Raw genomic sequence first — 21,199 nt, 5'->3', positions numbered from 1 at the left:
TGAAAAAAAGTAACAATTATAAGCCTGTTCCTAATGCTCCTAGAAAAACATGTCATAACTGTGGAAATTCTAACCATCTGGCTTCTTTTTGCAGGAAGAATAAGAACATAAACTCCTTACCCTCAAAGTCAGGAGTTAAGATTCAGTCTATTAAATATAAGCCACAAAATCCTTGTTTACATTGTGGTAGTTTATGGCATTCCATTTATACTTGTAAGGAATATCAAAGTTTGTACTATGATTATTATCAAATAAAACCTTCTGTAAAGAAAGTTAGCATTATTCCTTATAGTGTAAGTTCTGATGCAATGTCTGATATTGCAAATTCTGATAAGAAAACTGTTAACATAAACTCTGAAGCTAAATCCGCTGAAAATGTTAACAAACTTAATAAGGCCAAAGGATCCAAGCAAGTCTGGGTCCTTAAAACTAATCATTAGTGGTCTTTGTGATTGCAGGGCAACAGGAAGGACATCCTAGTTCTGGACAGTGGATGTTCAGGACATATGACTGGAAATAAAGCCCTGCTATCAGACTTTGTGGAGAAAGCTGGCCCAGGTGTTTCTTATGGAGATGGCAACATGGGAAAAACTCGGGGATATGGCAATATCAATCTTGGGAATGTCATCATTGAAAAAGTAGCTCTGGTCTTAGGACTTAAACACAATCTACTGAGTTTGAGTCAAATCTGTGATAGAGGTTATCATGTGGATTTCTTTGAAGAACACTGTGAAGTTGTAAGCAAATTTACAGGCAAAGTTGTTCTGAAGGGATACAGGCATGGTAACATTTATGAAGCCAAGCTTTCAACAAGTACTGATGGTTCTGTAATCTGTCTGTTAAGAAGAGCATCAATTGAAAAAAGCTGGGATTGGCACAAGAAACTCTCTCATTTAAATTTCAACAATATAAATGAACTAGTCTAGAAAGATCTTGTGAGAGAACTGCCAAAATCAGTATTTGCTCCTGATGGCCTTTGTGATTCATGTCAGAAGGCAAAACAAAGAAAATCTTCATTCAAGAGCAAGACTGAATCATCAATTATTGAGCCTTATCACCTACTACATGTTGATCTACTTGGTCCAGTGAATGTCATGTCTATTGCAAAGAATAAATATGCTATGGTCATAGTGGATGAGTTCACCAGATACACATGGGTGTATTTCTTACATACACAAAGTGAAACTACATCTATCTTGATTGATAATGTCAAGCAACTGGATAAATTGGTCGAAGACTCTGTGAAAATCATAAAAAGTGATAATGGCACTGAGTTCAAGAATTTGATCATGGAAGAGTTCTGCGAAGCCCATGGAATAAAGCAGAAATTTTCTACTCCTAGAACTCCACAGCAAAATGGAGTTGTTGAAAGAAAGAATAGAACTCTTATTGAAGTTGCACGAACTATGCTTGATGAAGCAAAGTTACCAACCTACTTTTGGGCTGAAGCTTTGCAGACTACTTGTTTTACTCAGAATGCTACCCTCATTAACAAGCATGGAAAGACACCATATGAGATGGTGAAGAAAAAGAAGCCAAATCTGAAGTATTTTCATGTATTTGGATGCAAGTGTTTTGTTCTTAAGACTCATCCTGAACAGATATCCAAATTTGATCTAAAAGCTGATGAAGGAATTTTTATTGGATATCCACTTTTCATAAAAGCCTTCAGAGTCTACAATTTAAGAACAAGGGTTGTCATGGAATCTATCAATGTCTCTTTTGATGATAAGAAGATTACTAGACTTGAAGATTTCAATGATCATGATCAGCTGAGATTCGAAAATGAAGTGATAAATTCTGATTATATAAATCCTGACATTCTAAATCCTGATACTACAAACTCTGATGGATTAAACTCTGATGTTATTGAAACTGTGGTGACTACGCCAAAGCAAGATACACCTGTGCAGGGGGAGCATACTGAAGATACAACCAGATCTCAAGAAGCATCAAAACCTACAACAGGATTTTCAAGTTCTGATGGGCCAAGTTCTGATAATTCTGGAAACTCATGTTCTGATATTTCTGCAAACTCAAATTCTGAAGGATCCAACTCAGAGAGCATAATTTCAGGGGAAGCATCAGAAAATGTTGATGGAGACAGCATGGATTATGGGGGAGCATCCAGTTCTAGAGATAACCTTCCATCTGCAAGGAAGTGGACTAAAGCACATACACCTGACTTAATTATTGGAAATCCTGATGCAGGTGTCAGAACTAGAACAGCTTCATCAAATGAATGTCTCTATCATTCTTTTCTATCTCAGACTGAACCAAAGAAAGTGGAAGAAGCTCTTCAAGATGCTGATTGGGTGCAAGCAATGCAGGAAGAGTTAAATGAATTTGAAAGAAATAAAGTCGGGACCCTAGTGCCAAGATCAAAGAACAGGTTTGTTGTAGGTACAAAGTGGGTGTTTAGAAACAAGACTGACAGTGATGGCATAATTACAAGGAATAAAGCAAGGCTGGTTGCAAAAGGATACTCTCCACAGGAGGGAATTGATTATGATGAAACATTTGCACCAGTTGCTAGATTGGAAGCCATAAGAATATTTTTGGCTTATGCTGCTCACAAGAAGTTTAAAGTCTTTCAAATGGATGTGAAAAGTGCTTTTCTCAATGGAGAATTGGAAGAAGAGGTATATGTTGAACAACCTCCAGGATTTGTAGATCCCAATTTTTCCAATCATGTCTACAGGCTTGATAAAGCACTTTATGGCCTTAAGCAAGCTCTAAGAGCATGGTATGAGACTTTAGCTCAGTTTCTTCTGGAAAGTGGATTTAATAGAGGGACTATTGACAAAACCTTATTCTATCTCAACCATGGAAAGGACTTACTTTTGGTGCAAATATATGTTGATGATATCATTTTTGGTTCTACAAATGACAGACTTTGTAAGAAGTTTATCAAGCTGATGTAGTCAAGATATCAAATGAGTATGATGGGAGAACTTAACTATTTTATGGGTCTTCAAGTCAAGCAGAATGAAGAAGGAACTTTTATCTGTCAATCTAAGTACACCAGAAATTTGTTAAAAAAGTTTGGAATGCAAGATTGTTCAAGTGCATCCACTCCTATGGCCACTACAACAAAGTTAGATAAGGATACTGGTAAATCAGTAGATATTACTGATTATAGAGGTATGATTGGCTCTCTACTCTATCTAACTGCAAGTAGACCTGATATCATGTATGCCACCTGTCTTTGTGCAAGATTTCAAGCAGATCCAAGAGAACCTCACTTAACAGCTGTGAAAAGAATTTTCAAGTACCTTAAGGGTACAGCTGATCTGGGATTGTGGTATCCTAGAGAATCAGACTTTAAGCTAATAGGTTACTTAGATACAGATTTTGCAGGATGTAAAATTGACAGGAAAAGCACAAGTGGAAGCTGCCAATTTCTTGGAGGCAGATTGGTTTCTTGGTTTAGCAAGAAACAGAAGTCAATTTCCACATCAACTGCAGAAGCAGAATACATTGCTGTAGGAAGCTGTTGTGCACAGATTCTTTGGATGAAGAATCAGTTACTGGATTATGGGTTAGAATTTTCTAAAATCCATATTTACTGTGATAATCAAAGTGATATTGCTATGACAGGTAATCCAGTTCAACACTCAATAACAAAGCACATCAGCATTAGGTACCACTTCATAAGGGAACATGTGGATGAAGGTACAGTGGAATTGCATTTTGTTCCAACAGATCAACAACTAGCAGATATCTTCATAAAACCACTGTGTGAAGCTACTTTTACAAGATTGGTAAATGAACTTGGAATGGTTTCAGGTTCTTTCTCTAAATCTGCTTAGTTTATGTTCTGATACATTAGACTTTATGATCAGTATTTATAGATATAACTATCTTTGTGTATTTTGTGCTTAAATTGAAATTTGCTTAAGTGCTGATTGTTGTCTGATGTGAATTCTAAACTCTGATAGTGATATGAATGTTTCTGTGACTATTCAATCCAATGAGGATAACTGTGCTAGATGCTGACCTATTAGTCTTTAATATACTGAAGATCCCATATTTGAAGTAATTGTTTATGTGGAAATCATTTAACGCAAGCAAATTCTGATATTGAGCTTAGTTGAAGTTTACTTTGTGTATCTTATTACCAAGTCAAAAACTAGAATAGTGCTTCTTATCTGTTAAGCTCTGATGTTAGTAAATCTTATGGATGTACTAAGTGCTGATAAGCCTCACTTATCAAAAAGAAAAAGAAAAGAAAAGAAATAAAAATCAGGTACTCCTTTGATATCTAGAGTAAAAATGTGGAAGGGAAGACCCAAGTGCATTGCTGGTATTAAGTAATCTGCATTAGAAAAGCAAAAAAAAATTCTTGGTGACTTTTCACACTCTATGATTACTGGAGAAATATTCTGATAACAGCATAAATTCTGATAAACAGTCGTGACTCACTTACACTAAGAAGCCACTGTAAAAAGGAATTTCAAAAGATGCATAAAATGAGCACAAAACAGTTGAGGTGGACTCATGCATGGACTCATTCAATAGTAGGCTTCAGAATAATGACAGATTTTGAGCAAACTTCTTAGTTATGCCTTATTTCTAAGATGTACTGAAGTGAATCAGATTTTACTTTTTGTCTAATATTTAGCTTAATGCACACACTTACACTCCATATGAATGATGAAAATTACTGTGATGATATTTGTTATTTTAGATGAACAGTTTATGTGTCAGATTGCATAAATTCTAAGGACACGTTCTGATGGAAGTTCTGATGATTAAGTTCTGATGTAACCATATCAGTATTTATGTGAAAAAATACATGAATAAACATTCACTTTTCGAGTTAAGAAGCCATATTCTGATGACTTTTAAATCCTGATAATAATCAAGTTCTGATACTGACGTGGCAGTATTTATTTACTTGGTTTATTTTTGGTCATTACTTGAACGATAATATTTTTACAGAATATTGGTTTATGTGAGATAAAACGGTCATAATCATTATGGGTTAGTGGTTAGCGTGTATGTCTTGAAAAATTGCATGCGCACAGTAATTGTTATTATATCACGTGCCCATTAACTCTGGCTTTAGATCTTTTACTAACTGTTATTATTACACATCAGTCTAGGGAGTTGAGGGGTCATTATATTTACTTTTAATTTTTAACCAGTCATCGCGTCCCTTGGTATTCTATTGGCTATTTAAAACGACTATTCATTCCAGCCAATACATCTTTCATTTTCTCACAAACTCACTCTCTTTTTATTCTCATCAAAAAAAATGGTCCTTTTCAACTTGTTCCTAAACTATGAAACCTTTACCATCGAGTTGAGTTGTGATGAATGGCAACAGGAATGGCATGTCACCACCATTCCTGAAGAGCTTTGGAACTCAGTTCCACAAGAGGTTCACACGGAACTCTTGTTCTTATCAATAGAGTATCACCTCCATCTTGATAGGTTGGAAGAGGAAAGGAGAGAAGCTCTCCGTTAGCAAGAACGGATCATCCGTCTTGCAGTGCTCTTCGTCAGCAGCAGAAGGAGCTAGTCGTTAGGTCTTCTTAGACTAGGACTAAGGCTGTTGATGTTAAGAATCGTAGAATAGGACTATCTTGTAATTTTTGCATGTAATTGATAAATTTCATGAAATGTAATCATCTGATATATCAATGAAATTTTCTTTAATTGCAAGAGTTGTTCTTTGTTTCTCAAATTATGTGACTGTGCATATTTAATTGCAATTTATTAATCTTTACTTCATCGATTTTTAATTTTATTTTGTGATGAATGTTTTGATTAAATTCTGTTGATTTGAGGAAACAACTAAGGAACATGTTCCCATATCAGAACCTGTTGTTGTAGAAGATGAGAAGGTTTCTTCTCAGAAAGATACTGTAACTGAGAGTTCTAGGCTCCTCAAAAGGCTTAGAAAGTTAAATTATGATGATAAAGCTCCTACAGTATCTCCACTTTTAAAGAAATTAAAGAAACAGAGAGCTCACAGGGACATAGTTGAGTCAGATTCAGAGGATGTAGTGGAAGCAGCTAAGGAAGGGGATCAGGAATCTCTGATCTCAACAGACCCAATTGTTATTGAATCACTTCCTTCTTCACAACCAGAAACTGCTCAAGATAGAATAACTACACCTCCTATGTCACCTATAATTGATCCAGTACATACTGAAGAACCAGGTACAAGTGTTGAAATTGATATTCATAACTTAATTGTGCATGAGGTTTTGTACTTGGAATCTCCATCAATTCAACTCACTCCACCAACAACATCAATTTTGGATGTTGACCAGAACCTGGCTGCATATCAGAATTTAGAGGATGATGTTGAAGCTTCTATAGCCTCACATACTGCTATTTTATCAGAGGATGCTGATACTGCAGAATCTGCAAGTTCAGATGCTGTCAATGAAGATATTACTGGTGAAGCTGCTGCTAATTTAGATGTTGATGCAGCTGGTCCATCAGAACATGCACCTCAACAAACAATTAATAAAGCTGATCTAATCAAGAAGTTTGTTAAGGAAGCACCAGTACCTTGGAGTGAAACTCCTAGAGGAAAGGAGTGGACTAAGGAATGGAACTCAGTTAGTTTTGTTCCTTCTGAAAAGATTCTTGCTGAGCATCTGGCAAAAGCTGATGAAATACTAACAAATGATGATTTCAAGGCACAGCTGAGAGTTACTGCATTGAGTATTAGACACCTTCAGGGTCAACACCTAACAACTCATGCCAAGGTGAATAAAATTCAAGAAACCTTGATTCAGCAAGATATGAATGTGAAACTTGAAAAGAACAGATTTTTCAAGCCAGCCTTTGACAGAATTTCCTATATTGAGAAAACTCAGGAGAAGCAACAAACTCAGATTGATGAAATTCTAAATAATCAAGCTTCTCAGCAAACTAAACTCAATGAGATCCAGTCCTCAGTGGAATTGCTTGTCTCTCTTCTTTTACCTGCTGATGCCAAAAAGGGGGAGAAAGTGATTAAGTCCAAATGCAAATCTATTCAGACACTGAAGGGAAAGGATGATGGAAATAATGACCAGGGAACCCCTGATAAGGGTAGAGGTCAAGGTCAAAGCAAAGGATTTTCATCAAGTAAAGCTAGAATTACAAGTCAAGGAACAAGTTCTGATACTGGGAGAAGAATAAGTTCTGATACTGGTAAAAAGATAAGTTCTGGTGAACATCTCGAACTTGATGAAGAAATTTCAAAGCAGTTATTTCTTAAAAAAAATCCAGGAATGGACTTTGAGAGTCTAAAGGAAGAAGAAGCTAGACTCAAAGCAGAAGGTGTCAAGACAAAATCTAAAGCTTTTGTTGTTGAAAAGAAATTTCCAAAGCCTAAGGGTATTGTGATAAAAGAAAGAACAAATTATGAGGCAACCAAAGCCAAATCACAAGTGGAAATTGATCCAAGGTCCAAGGGCAAATAAAAATTTGATGAACCTATAAAGGTTTATATGCCAGTCATGGATGAAGAAATAACTGAAGAAGATGCTAGTCTTACTCTAATGCAAAAGAAGATTTTTTAAACAACCTCTGACATGGCTCAGGTTGTTCAGAGTCAAGATGTAGTAAGTTATGATATGACAGAGAAGCAAGCAACCTCTGACATAGCTCAAGTTGGCTTCATATCAGAAGATAAGGAAAAGGAAACCTCTAACATTGCTCATGTTAAACCTTCAAAGATACTCCTACACCAAAGCTAAACAGACTCAATCTTTGAAGACTGCAAGAAGTGGTTTTGAAGCAAGAGTTGTTACAGGAAAGGAAGCAAGAGATAAATCTGGATTGGGTAGTTCTGATGAAAGAAGAGTACATAACACTACCAATGATCCAACTTCCTTAAGTGAACCAGGTGTTGGAGCAACTCCTGAAAGATTGAATCGACTTGAATCTGTACAAATGGTTTACCATACCTTTTTGAAAGAACATATCTTGTTATATTTTATGACAGATGGAAGGGTATACCATATCAGGCAGAATGCTATACCACTGAAGTATTTTGAAGAGTTGGAACATGTTCTATTCCTACTTCAAGTGAAAGATAGATTAACAGATAGTGTTGCAGGTTATTTAAAGTCACAAATTCAAAGACAGAAGAAGCTTTATTCTGTAAAGTCTGACAGCACACATTGTCCCAGGTACAGAGATCACGAAGGTGATATTGTCGAAATGAAGCCTAACTCTGCTAAGATCATAACTACTTTTCTGGGTTATAAGGCTGTGGAATTCAATTTAGAGTCTGACAAGGTATATCTGATTAGACTAGATCAGGAGATAAGAAAAGCTAAGATAAATGATCTCAGAGCAGCTATTTTTCAAACTGGTGAAGATATAGCTGAATTGATAAATGCTAAAAAGAGGATGGTCAATGAACTTGAATATGCTGAGAGATGTCTTTTGAAGAACTATCTCAGAATAACTCCTGACATCAAAGAGATCAGAAATTGAAGCCAAGTCAAAGATCTACAACTGCTTAAATTCTGAAGTGTATACAGACTGAAGCTGTTATCAGAAGTTAAAGATGGTAAAGCTGAAAGGACTGTAAGTTGTATTAATCTAGTCAAATTCTCATGCATTTGTACTTAATGTTTTTGACATCATCAAATATCTGTTGAACTTGTATATTATGCTAATTTACAAGTTGGGGAAGATTGTTAGATATATTTGTGATGTCATGTGTAATATGATTTGTGTTTAGTTTTCAGATCTTAACTAACAGGACAAATCAGTACTTAACTGGAAATCAGCACTTATACTGAAGACATAACTTAAGATATCAGAACTTAAGTTATCAGAACTTAAGTTATTAGAAGATATTTATCAGGAGATAATATCAGGACTTAAGGAGACTTTCAGATAAGGCAGGCGACTGATTGAAAGGAAAGAAGATCGAGACTAAGACAGGAAGAAATATGCATGAAGAAGGAATTTTATGAAGAATAGAATACTTGGAAGAAAAGATAACTAGTTGATATATTTTAGGAAGCAGAATTATATTCCATATCAATTAGAACATTATCTTATAACTGTATAGTATATAAACACAGGCGTAGGGTTTATACTATATGTGTTATCTTAATCGAAGTTATTATTCAATATAACCCTAACAGCTCTCGTGATAATTTGTTCATCACTGAGAGATGACAGTTCCATATTGTAACAGAGTTTATTGTATTGAATAAAATCTGTAAACTGTTACTTGAGTTCTTATATTCAATTTGATTGTAGTAAACAATGTATTCAACCCCCTTCTACAGTGTGTGTGACCTAATAGTGGTTGATCCAAGCCTTCTGTCTTACCCTTGGGAGCTGCCTGTCATGGACCTATCCGGGCAAGCTTCCGGATCTGTGCCCTCAACTCCTCGGATAAGGTCTCAGTCGAGCTCAAGTCACTCAGGTTCCGGCTCCGATTCAAAAGGCAAAGCCCCCTCGGGTAGCCCCAAGTCCAGGGCAGCCCTTCGAGGGAAGATGAGGGAGCCAATTCCAGGGAGCAGCGGTTCTTCTTCCGAGGAAGGGTTAGACGGAGAGGGGGAGGATTCCTCTAACGAGTGAAGGAAGCGGCCTTGCATGGCTTTGAGTGCTTGTGGCTTTTGATTTTTAGAACTTGTTAATTTGAACTTTTATCGGTTTGTAACCTATCGGTCCTTCGGGATTTTATTTATGCAATTTGTTTGATCTCATTTCATACTTGTCTTTTATTTTCGGTATTTGGTCCTTCGGGACTCGCATTTTTTAGATGCTCGTACTTAAATAAATTGGTAGACAAGATGATAGAAATAAACTTGCATAAATAGATAATATCTCTAAGAAACGGGTTCAACCCTTACATAAGATGGTTTCGTTGACCTGATCTAAAAACTTAATACAAAGTACTAGGAACATGTAGTGAATGTCCAAAACATAATAAGTCTTCAGGTTCGAAGCATGCCAAGTACGAGACATTTCATCACCATTCAGGGTCACTAACTTGTAGGATCCTCATCCCAGTGTCTTCCTAACCTTATAAGGTCTTTCCCAGTTAGGGGCTAGCTTTCCTCCCTCCCCTACGCCTGATGCCTCAATCTTCCTCAGAACAAAATCTCCCTATTGAAAGAGCCTTTCTTTAACCCGTCTATTGTAATAGAGGGAGGCTCTTCATTGATGTTCTGCATTGCGGGCGTTGGCCTCATCCCTGACCTCGTCACTGAGATCGAGGGCGATCCTCATGCCTTCTTTGTTTGTCTCTGGCTCGTAAGCTTCGATCCTATGGGATCCATGAGTGATCTCAAGGGGCACCACTGCCTCGGCTCCGTAAGCTAGCATGAATGGGGTAGCTTCAGTTGTCACTTTGCAGGTGGTACGATATGCCCATAGTATAGGCAGCAACTCATCCACCCAAGCGTTTCTCGAGCGTTATACCCTCTTCTTAAGTCCATCAAGGATGATTCTGTTAGCAACTTCCGCTTGCCCGTTTTCCTGAGGATGTGCAACCGAGGTGAAGCGCAGTTCTATGTTATTATCATCGCAGTACTCTTTGAACTCTGCATTATCAAATTATTTCCCATTATCCGTTACAAGGATGCGGGGGATTCCATACCGGCATATCACATTCTCCCAGAAGAATTGGGCAATTTGCTTGGTGGTTATCTTGGCTAGTGCCTTAGCCTCAATCCACTACGTGAAGTAGTCTATTGTTACCATAATGAACTTCCTCTGCCCCGATGCTACAGGAAATGGTCCAAGTATGTCCATTCCCCACATTGCAAAAGGGATGGGTGTACTGATCGACGTATGCCTCTATGGGGGCTGTCATACTATTGGAGCGTGCCTCTGGCATTTTTCACATATTTTCACATAAGCCTTTGCATCGGCTAACATAGTTGGCCAGTAGAACCCCAACCGAGTTATCTTGTGAGCGAGGGCCCTGCCCCTCAAGTGCTGTCCACAAATCCCTTCATGGGCTTCTTTAAGTGCCTCTTCTGCTTCAAGAGGTCTTAAGAATTTTAAGTACGGAATAACAAAGGACCTTTTGTAAAGAAGGCCTTCAATCAGTGAGTATCTCAATGCCCTAACCGACAACTTACGTGCCTCTTGGGCGTCGTCAGGGAGCCACCCAGTTTCTAAGTGGGTTTTGATCGGGTCTATCCAACACCTTGCCACACCAACTGGTGCTATCAGATTTATGACATGAATAGTAGGGGTCTTCCAGACCTGGAAGTAAATACTTCTTGGATAGTTCTCGATTTCAGACGAGGCGAACTGAGATAAGGCATCTACCGTAGTGTTCTCCTCTCTCGGAACATGTTCTGTGTACCATTCATCGAAATGAGTCAGTATTCCCTTTACGACTCTCAGGTACTTGGCCACTGTATCATCCTTGGCCTCAAACTCCCCATTAACTTGAGCAACTACAAGTCTCGAGTCTCCACAGACCTTCAGGTTTTTTGCCTTCACGGCTCTAACCAAGCCTAAGCCAGCTATCAATACTTCATATTCTGCTTCGTTGTTTATAGCTGGAAAATCCAACTTCAGAGCATACTCAATCATAAACTCATCAGGGCTTTGCAATACTAGGCCTGCGCCACTAGATTTTGTTTTGGACGCTCTGTCAAAATGGAGAACCCAATATTCTTTTAGAATTATTTCTTCATCCTTCACCCCTTCTCCCGGGGTTACTATCTCTTGCCCCACGACTTCTTGGTCGTTAATAGTGCATTTGACCATGAAGTCTGCTAAGGCCTGAGCCTTGATGGCCGTTCGAGGCTTATACTTGATATCGAATTCTTCTAACTCAATTGCCCACTTGATGAGCCTTCCCCTGGCCTTCGGGCTATGAAGAATGTTCCTCAAGGGTTGGTCCATCAGGACTTCAATCTTGTGAGCCTGGAAGTATGGTCTCAACTTCCTTGAGGCTGTAATGAGAGCAAGCACGAACTTCTTCGTGGTGGAGTAATTCAATTCTGCTCCAGGGAGCACCTTGCTTACATAGTATACAGGCTTTTGGAGCTTCTGCTCTTCCTTCACGAGGACCGTACTCACGGCTTGTTCAGATACCGCGAGGTACAAATAGAGAGTGTCCTCCGGACTTGGTTTAGCCAACGACGGGGCTTCAGTCATGTACTTCTTCAGCTATTCAAAGGCCTCTTGACTCTCAGCTGTCCATTCAAAGTCCTTCACCTTCTTAAGGGTTTTGAAAAAGGGCAGGCACTTGTCTTCAGACTTCGAGATGAACCTTCCTAGACCTGCAATTCTTCCTGTCAGCTTCTGAATGTCCTTGATAGAGCGTGGTGGCTCCATGTATAGGATGGCTTTGATCTTGTCGGGGTTGGCCTCTATCCCCTTGTTAGAGACCATATGACCCAAAAAAATTCCAGACCCATCGCCAAAAGCACACTTGGCTGGGTTTAACATCATCTTGTGGTGTCTCAACACTTCAAATGCCTCTCTGAGGTGGCTAATATGATCGGCCTTGCTTAGGCTTTTGACTAACATGTCATCGACATAGACCTCCATGGTCTTCCCAATTAGATGGGCAAATATTTTATTTACCAGTCTTTGGTAAGTTGCTCATGCATTCTTAAGTCCAAAAGCCATAACAAGATAACAAAATACACCAAAGTCAGTTATGAAAGATACCTTGGGGGTGTCATCCTTATGCATTCTAATCTGATTATAACCATTGAAGCCATCCATAAAGCTTAACATCTCATGTCATCAGTGGCATCGATCAGGGAATCAATCCTTGATAGGGGGTAACAGTCTTTGGGACATGCATCATTCAAATCAGTGTAGTCAATGCACATCCTCCACTTTCCATTGGCCTTCTTAACCATTACGGGGTTGGCCAAACATTCAGGGAATTGCACTTCATCAATAAAACCAGCTTCAAAAAGCTTCTCGACCTCCTGCTTGATGGCTTCCAGCCTATCAGGGGCATAAGTTCTCTTCTTTTACTTTACAGCCTTTCGAGTTGGATCAACGTTCAACCTATGAGTTATAAGGTTCGGGTCAATCCCAGGCATATCAGCTGTTGTCCAAGCGAATACATCATTGTTCTCTTGGAGGAAAGTTGTTATTCGACCCTTCATGGGCTTGTCCAAAGATGCCCCAATGTATGTGACCTTTTCCGGGTCTAAGGGATCTAAGGGAATTGGGGCCAAGTCATCAGCTGGCTTTCCTCGTAGCTCGTCATTCTCTCGGACATCCATGTCTTCTATGGGGAGAACCTGCCCCCCGGTTCCATCGGGCCTAAGTGCCGCGACATAGCAACTACGGGCCATTTTCTGATCTCCTCTTGCTTCTCCAACTCCGTTCCCAGTTGGGAACTTCAGTACCATGTGGTAAGTTGAGGGCACAACCTTAAAAGTGTGGATCCCTGTCCTACCCATGATGGCATAGTAGGTAGAGGCTGCCTTGACAACCTGAAAGTTCAACATTTGTGTGGCCTCCCTGGGCTCTTCCCCGATAGTTACAGGAAGTTGTATTGCTCCCTCGACTTTACATTCCACATGGTTAAAACCGTAGATGGGTGCGTCGGATGGAGTTAGATGAGAGTTATTATAGCCCATCCTTATGAATGTATCATGAAACAGAATGTCCATAGAAACTCCATTGTCCACTAGGACCCTCATAACAGGATAATTTCCAATTATCGGAGTGATAACCAGAGGATCATCCTAAGGGAATTTCAAACCTTCAAGGTATGGGTCACCAAATTCAAGTGTCATCTCTGACTTGGAACGCTTAGATGGTTCCCTGACTATGCTCATTACTTCTCTTGCGATCTCTGTCGTTACCCATCTGATCGTCATCTCTTCGATCATTATCTCTCTTCTGGCCTCCGGCCTCTTCACCCTTGGTGAAACGTCTAAACTTTTCCCTTCGGATCAGATACTCAATCTCATCCTTGAGTTGCCTACAATCGTCAGTATCATGACCGACATCTTTGTGAAACCTGTGGTACCTACTCTTGTCTCTTTTCTCGGGGTCCCCCTTAGTGGCTTCGGCCATTTGAAGTCTTTGTCCTTCTTAATTTCCATAAGGATATGGCTCCTTGAAGCGTTCAACCTCGCATACTCAGCAAACCTTGGTTGCTGATTCTTCTTAGAAGAGGAGGAGTCAGAGTTTTTGCTAATTCATGGATACTTGTCCTTAGCGTCGTACTCCTGATCCGTCTTCCTCTTCTTGTTTCCAACAGGTTCGTTATTCACAGCTGTCTTCTTCATACTCTCCTCCACCTTCATATGATTTCTAGCCCTATCCTGGAGCTGCAGCATACTCTCGGGAGGGCGTTTGTAACACCCCCAAATCCGGGGCCGGGGATCCGGGTTGTCACGAGTTCCATTTCCCTTAATAACACCCAATCTTAATAAACAACCAACTACTGCGTACTGTGACCCCACAATAAACACACATACCAAAAGTTATAGTATCAGAGATGAATACCAAAAATAACACAAGTCATTTTATTCCACAATTATAAGTCATTACACCTCAAAAGGGTTTCTGAATAAATTTACATATTCTTTGCCATTATTACAATTCATAATATACATAAGTCTGGTACATCAACAGTTAAAAACCTAGCCTATTGGTAGTTCCTACCTCAGCTATAGTGGCATCAACGCCTATAGGAAACTGCGGAACGTTTCCTATCCGCTCACGAATTGGGAGCTTGGTCATGTTCATCTTGTATATCTATTGTTGTGTGATAAAAGAAGAAAGTAAGGGTGAGCAACAAAGCCCACCAAAATAATATGTATAATAATTAACATTATATGAGCATTCTCATAGTACTCATGAAAGTCTTGGTCAAGAAAAAATGAACCAAGTTTGATATCTTAATGCGACTAAGTCATAAAATATTCAGTATGTATATACATATATACTTCTCAAAATCTTTGACATCCTCTGGAATGTATAATATACACAAAGTTCCAATTTATAACTGTATAAAATATCGTTGCATGGTGATCTCAGATATCTAACCTTGTCTCAACGTTTTTCTGAAAATCTTTGTCGTGCATAAGATAATCATTAACTAGATATAAGTTGAAAAGATGAAGTTACAAGATACTCCAATATACTTATATCTTTTCCGAATACTACTCGAACTACCACTGTTCAAGCTATAATCAGTTTCAAAAGTTCAACACATAGATGAGACTACAAGATAAGATTTGAATAGATTCAATCTTTGAAGTATCATTCAAAAGAAATGAAGTTACGAGATACTTCATTAAGTCCCGATATATATATACCTATATATATATCTCATACTTTCCTTGGAAACCTCTGTTATGAAAAGTATAAACAGAGTTATAATATCCAATGAATTTGGAAAGAAGAAAACCTTGGCATAAACCTGATATCTTGCTGATCAGGCAAAGATACCAATAAGTAACCTTTTCTACTAGTAGATGGACGAATTCCTCACTGCTCATCACCCTGACCGCATTAGGACCTATGCTGGACTGCCACTCAGCCACTTATGCATTGATGGACTCCCACTGAGCCACTTACACTTTCATGGACGCCCACTGAGCCCATGTTGCTTATGCCGACTCAAATAGATGGGCTTACTTCCCGAACGTTGGGCAAGTAATCAAAATGTTTTCTCAAAACAGCAACCTCGTTGCGAATATAAAATACACCACAGAGTCGGATCCCTCAGGTTTTGAGCGAGTATTTAAATCCCCTTCGAAAGGAAGATCTTAAATCAAAAAAATGAGTTTTGGGATCCGCTCTAACTTTTAAAAAATATTTTGAAGACTCGAAAACATTTTTAAGAATGTTTGGAGTAACACTGATTTAATAAAATAAGTTAGTCTCGATATGTTGGAGAAAATATCTGAATATTATTACTTAAATAATATTCCCATAAAGGATAATCTTTATAAAAATAATTGAAGTAGAAGTTTTATAACTCATACTTGAAATGAATAATAAATAACCAAAGATATACTTATACGAAAGTACGATCTTTATTTGAATAATCGAAAATAAGTTTGATTATCGAAACATTATTCTTTAATAAAATAAAGAATATTGTTTAATAAAATAAGCGGAGTCGTAAGCCCTCGAATGAATATTCAAAATAATATTTATTAAATAAAATAAGCGGAGTCATAAAATAAGCGGAGTCATAAGTCCTCGAATGAATATTCAAAATAATATTCATTAACTAAATTAAAGTTATCGAATAAACCTTATTCGATTAATAGTTTTGAAAACTATATCTATATATATATATATATATATTATACTCGGGAACATCGACTCCCAGTTTAGAAAATATTCACCTTTGGGTCCCCTATACTAAGGGTATACGCAACTACTGCTTATCTCTAGTATAGGTATTATGCAACTTATAAGCATTTGAATCAACAATTAGATATCAAGATTACGAAACAGACATGCATATCTACTATATTAGCATGTTCCAATATATCGCAAGATTTGCTAATAACAATTATGCACTTATCACAAGATAATGCATATACATATATTTACATCACAACAACAGTATAACGGGTAGAAAACTTGCCTGAGTGTTCCCGGATAGACTTAAGCTTAGAGTGGGTCCGATAACCTATGAACAACAACATAAGTTGGAATTAAACCACGGTCGCTTAAGAAACTAGACTTTAACCAATTGAACCCTAACGTTCGTTTATGGTCACTCCTACGCTTAACGAATCACATAAGTCGTTCGAGTACCCTCGGCTCCACCATTTTTAATAAATTAACCATTAAGAATTTTAAGGCGATTCTTTCGTGAGTACTCTACCAACTGCCTAATCCACTTACATAATTGTTTCGTAATCCAATTAGTCTTTTAAGGTCCTTAAACAAGGTTTCAAAGTTAAGCAAGGGGTAAAGGTTCGTTCACGAAACACCGTAACTTAAAACGGTCGTTTCTCCTAAACCGTACATCAGATTCAAGCGAACCACATATCAAAACGAAGCTTACGACATAATCTAGCTAAAAATGGCAAAGTTACAGATTGGTCAGTGAGTTATCTGGTCCGAGATTTTTATGTACAATAGTCTAAGAAAAATGGGCATTACGATGGCTATGTTTATTTCCAAGTTTCTCACTACACCAAAACCTCACCAAACAACCCACAATTATTAACACATCAAAACCTCAACTAAATAATACTATACCAGTCTTAATTCTCCAGATTCTTCTTTTCAACCAACCACAATCAAGTTCTATTAACTATAACAAGATTCATTCACTAAATCACTTCAAATTCAAATCAAACTACTAATAATCAAAGGTCATGCTTCTCATTTAGAAAACCAACCATCAAACTCACTAATAATCAAAGTAAAGGCTATGGTTTGAAGTTTATACCTTCCTTGGGAGGTGTTAAGTTGCTAGAAAATCTTAGGGAGCCTCTTACAAGCTTGATCTTTCCAAAGAAATCAAGAACACAAAGTTAGGCTTTGAAATTTCTAAAAGTCCGATTGAAAGAACTGTAAAAATGAGGGTCTTACCATGATTATTTGGATGACACTAGTGAACAAGAGTTGTAGGCCATCTCAATACCTTTCTAACGAGCTATAGAAAACAACATTTGAGTGAGTATTGAATGAGATATGGCAGTTTGAAGTTGTTGGGTTTGTTTTGGCCGAGAGCTTTGAAGCTTGGAATGGGGGAGAGAAGATGAATGGTGCTTGGTTGATTTTTTGGAAAGTGAAATGAATTTACTTGGTTGTAAATCAATCCTTGTAAAATGTCTTGCTTTTTCTTTTTGATTACATCATTGCTTGCATCATCAATATGCCATATGTCCACTTCTTGTGGTGTAAGGGTGTCTTAACCTTTAACCACATGTTTTAGCTTCTCTTGGAAGCTTTCTTCCCATCCTACTTGCATGAGCTTGTCCCTTGGTTGCTTATTTATTTTACGGTTCGCTTAACTCTCGTTCTCGTTCGTTGTTTGAGGGATCATGTTCGGGATCTTATTACTTGGGTTCCCCTAAACCTTTCCTAATATTTTATAATCCTTTAATGATCCTCTCTTATAATCCTTGAATTTAAATCCTTTTAATCATGTTACCTTATACTCAATTCTTTCGGTATCTGGTGGATTTTCGGGGAAAAATCAAAATATCCGGATTCGAATTCTAACGACATTTACATACACTCATTTACTTTATGGAATACTAATACGATCTTAGAATTTCCATAACATTACTCCTATATAGCGTGGTCTGATAATTTTCCTTAATCAGCATAATCAGCAAAAGTTACTATTCATCCGTGTTTCAAAATTCCAAAAATTGGGGTTATTACAGCGTTTATCCAGGGACATCTTAAAGAACTCATCTTTAGTCCCTAACTGTAGGGCTATCATAGCTACCTTATCATCAAGATCAGGGACCTTCAAAGCTTGTTTTGTAAATCGATTCAGATACTCTCTCAAGGACTCCTTTGCTCCTTGGATTATGCCCATGAGAGAGGCTGAACTCTTCTCGTGCACTCTGCCACTTATGAATTGCTTGATAAAAGCCTGGCTCAAGTCCTTAAAGGATCCAATAGAGTTCGGAGGCAGACGACCGTACCACCTTTGAGCCATACCTGATAGGGGAAGGCCCGACACTTAATAGCATCGTTCACGGGCTGTAGCAGCATGGCGTTAGAGAATGTCCTAACATAGTTAGCAGGGTCGCCACTACCATCGTATGCTTTGATAATGGGCATCTTGAACTTCCTCGAGATGTGAGCGTTCATTATCTCATTAGTGAATGGTGGGTTTGGATCATCGGGATCTCCTAGGGGCATAAGATCACTTGGATCAGCCCTTGGGGCAACTGCCCTTCTTGGTATTGGACCATCCAGATCTATGATTGGGGGAGGACCTCTTCGTCTTGGAGCAAGTGGGGGTCTTGGAGTCAGTTGTGCCTTTAGGTCACGTTTCAACCTTTGGATCTCAGCTTCATGAGCCCTGATCCTCCCTTGAACGTCTTGGGGGATCTTCCCTTGAGTGCTCCTGGGGCGTTGTTCTGTATCAGCCATCGGTTCTTTGCCAGCACGTCTCCTTCTTGGACCAACATCATCATCATATGATTCAGAGTCTCTTTCAGTATAAGGTCCAAAGAATTCTTGATCCTCCGGAATAGGAGCCAAGCCACGTATGTATTGGGGCGTCCGCCCTCGTGCTTCACCCCTATCAGAGTGTCTGTCCACTCCCCCCAACTTCCGGGTATAGAGGCATCCCGTAAGGGGGGTTAGTGGTCACGATCGTCGAGTACTCATACCCAACGGGTTGAGAGCTCACAGGTGCATGTACCTGCTGCAATTGGGGATTCGTCCCTTGAGGAGCCGGGTGATTCGACCCTTGTGGCTGAGCCTCAGTTGCCCCTACCAGGGTTCCTCCTTAGGAGGAGGCATAAGTTGAGTGTGGTGGTACTTCCACCGCTGATGCGACTGTTCGTTGTGGAACATGAGTGTTTGTTCCACCATTACTTCTTCGCCGTGTATTCACCATGGTTGTTATAAGCTTTCCACAGACGGCGCCAAATGTTGTGGAATAAAAACCTGATTACTTTTGTATTTAATGCTAGGGTTGGTGAGTTTCGAGCTTTAATGGCTGCTTTTGCGTTCGGGACTATCGGTCCTTGCAAGATGCCTACGTATCTCTGTGTTGTAGAGAATCAAGCCAAAAACGTAGTTTTAGATTGAGGGTTAGAGCCCTTTATGGTGATTAGGAGTCATCTTGGGGAAGGAGATCCAGAACCTTTTATGTAGGACTTTGAGTCCGTTCGGGACACATATATCTGCTCTTCCAGCCGTATTGGGCCTAGTCCGTGAACAGCTCGTGTTCGTGGATTTGGACGACCTCCGTTGGTGGGTTTTGGTTGTTTTGGCCGTCATAGGCCTGTTACGAAGTTTTGGACCAGATAGGCCTGCTATGAAGTTTGGACCAGACATGTATGTATTGGACTTTTCAGACAAGAAGCGCAAGTGTAATTAATGCGACATTTAATGGGTCTTTAGGATGTATTTTCTATCCATAAGAAAAAAAAATCTTTTAAAATCTGACTGTATTTAATTTAGATTTTAAAAATCTACCAAAATCTGGTCGTATTCAATTTGAATTTTTAAAAATACATCAAAATCTGGTAGTATTTAAAAGTTCGTGAATTTTTTTTTATTTGAAAACCTTTTGGATTTTGATGGATTTGCTAGTTAATTTTTAATCTTTTGAAATCTCTTTGAAATACATGAATTTTTAAAGGATTTCTGGAAATTTCATAAAATCAGCTAGACTCTCTAAGATTTTTTTATCAACTCCGTCAAAATCCACGAACAATTAAAATTAACAAAAAAAATTAAAATACATATATTATTATCAATTTTTTAAAATCTGAAATCAATACACTCACACAGTGTATCCCTAAATAAATGTGTAGTAGTAGTAAATAAATATGTAACAAATTTAGCTTTAGAATGCAACAGAGAGTTTTAGATTGGCACAGCAAAGGGCAAAGACCCATTTTACAAATTACAGAGTGATTTTGTAATATGAGAATACAGTTATAAATTTTTAAAAAATCATAAATAGTATTTAATTATATATGTAAAATATAATATTTATTTGTTAATATTAGTAACCGGTTCGGTTTTTATCGCTTGGATTGAAACATATAATTGGAACTAAGTTATTTAAATCTGTTCAATTTTTTATTTTTCGTTTTTGGATCGATTTTATTAGGTTCATTTTTCTCCGATTTTGGATCGTTTTCAATTTAATATCAGTTCTTTGCTCGGTTCTAATGGTACGATGATACTAATTGATAATAAAACATGTTGTACACTTTTTTGTGAGTAAGTAATATGATCAATTAATATTTTACATATAAAGTGAGTATAATTAAGATAAGTAGTGAATATGATTACTTTTTATATTATAAAAAATATAATTAATTTTAACAATTTTTGAAATATAAAAAATTGGAAATGATATATCAAAAAGTAAAATGTAAACGGGCCGTAAAGATAGAGGGAGTATGTTTCTATATCATGAAAAGAGGCAGCCCACTTTTGATTTAGCAGTTTCTAATGTGTGTCCAAGGGCACACAATAAACACCAACTCCCATCTTTGGAGTGCTCAAATTTAAATTTCCAGAAAACAAGAAGCTTCAGACAGATGTTGAAATGCCTTTGCCAATATTTTTAAAGCGTTCCTGTATCAGAAACAGT

The 21,199-nt window shown here is 38.1% G+C and overlaps 2 protein-coding genes across 2 annotated transcripts; both read right to left on the bottom strand.

Annotated features, from left to right (window-relative positions):
- Positions 1 to 10,791: 10,791 nt before the first annotated feature.
- Positions 10,792 to 12,099, bottom strand: LOC141714985 (uncharacterized). The gene has a single exon (XM_074518475.1). It carries the CDS (start codon positions 12,097 to 12,099, stop codon positions 10,792 to 10,794), a length of 1,308 nt encoding a protein of 435 aa, XP_074374576.1.
- An 833-nt stretch (positions 12,100 to 12,932) lies between these two features.
- LOC141714984 (uncharacterized) lies at positions 12,933 to 13,613 on the bottom strand. Its single transcript, XM_074518474.1, has one exon. It carries the CDS (start codon positions 13,611 to 13,613, stop codon positions 12,933 to 12,935), a length of 681 nt encoding a protein of 226 aa, XP_074374575.1.
- Positions 13,614 to 21,199: the final 7,586 nt, after the last annotated feature.

The sequence above is a fragment of the Apium graveolens genome, chromosome 3 (genome assembly GCF_009905375.1).
Source record: "Apium graveolens cultivar Ventura chromosome 3, ASM990537v1, whole genome shotgun sequence".
In the NCBI taxonomy this organism is placed as follows: Eukaryota; Viridiplantae; Streptophyta; class Magnoliopsida; order Apiales; family Apiaceae; genus Apium; species Apium graveolens.
This window is presented reverse-complemented; position numbering and strand designations above follow the sequence as displayed.

Excerpts from the sequence above, each read along its gene's own strand:
- LOC141714985 (XM_074518475.1), bottom strand. The coding sequence starts at position 12,099 with ATGACTGAAGCCCCGTCGTTGGCTAAACCAAGTCCGGAGGACACTCTC.
- LOC141714984 (XM_074518474.1), bottom strand. The coding sequence starts at position 13,613 with ATGAGGGTCCTAGTGGACAATGGAGTTTCTATGGACATTCTGTTTCAT.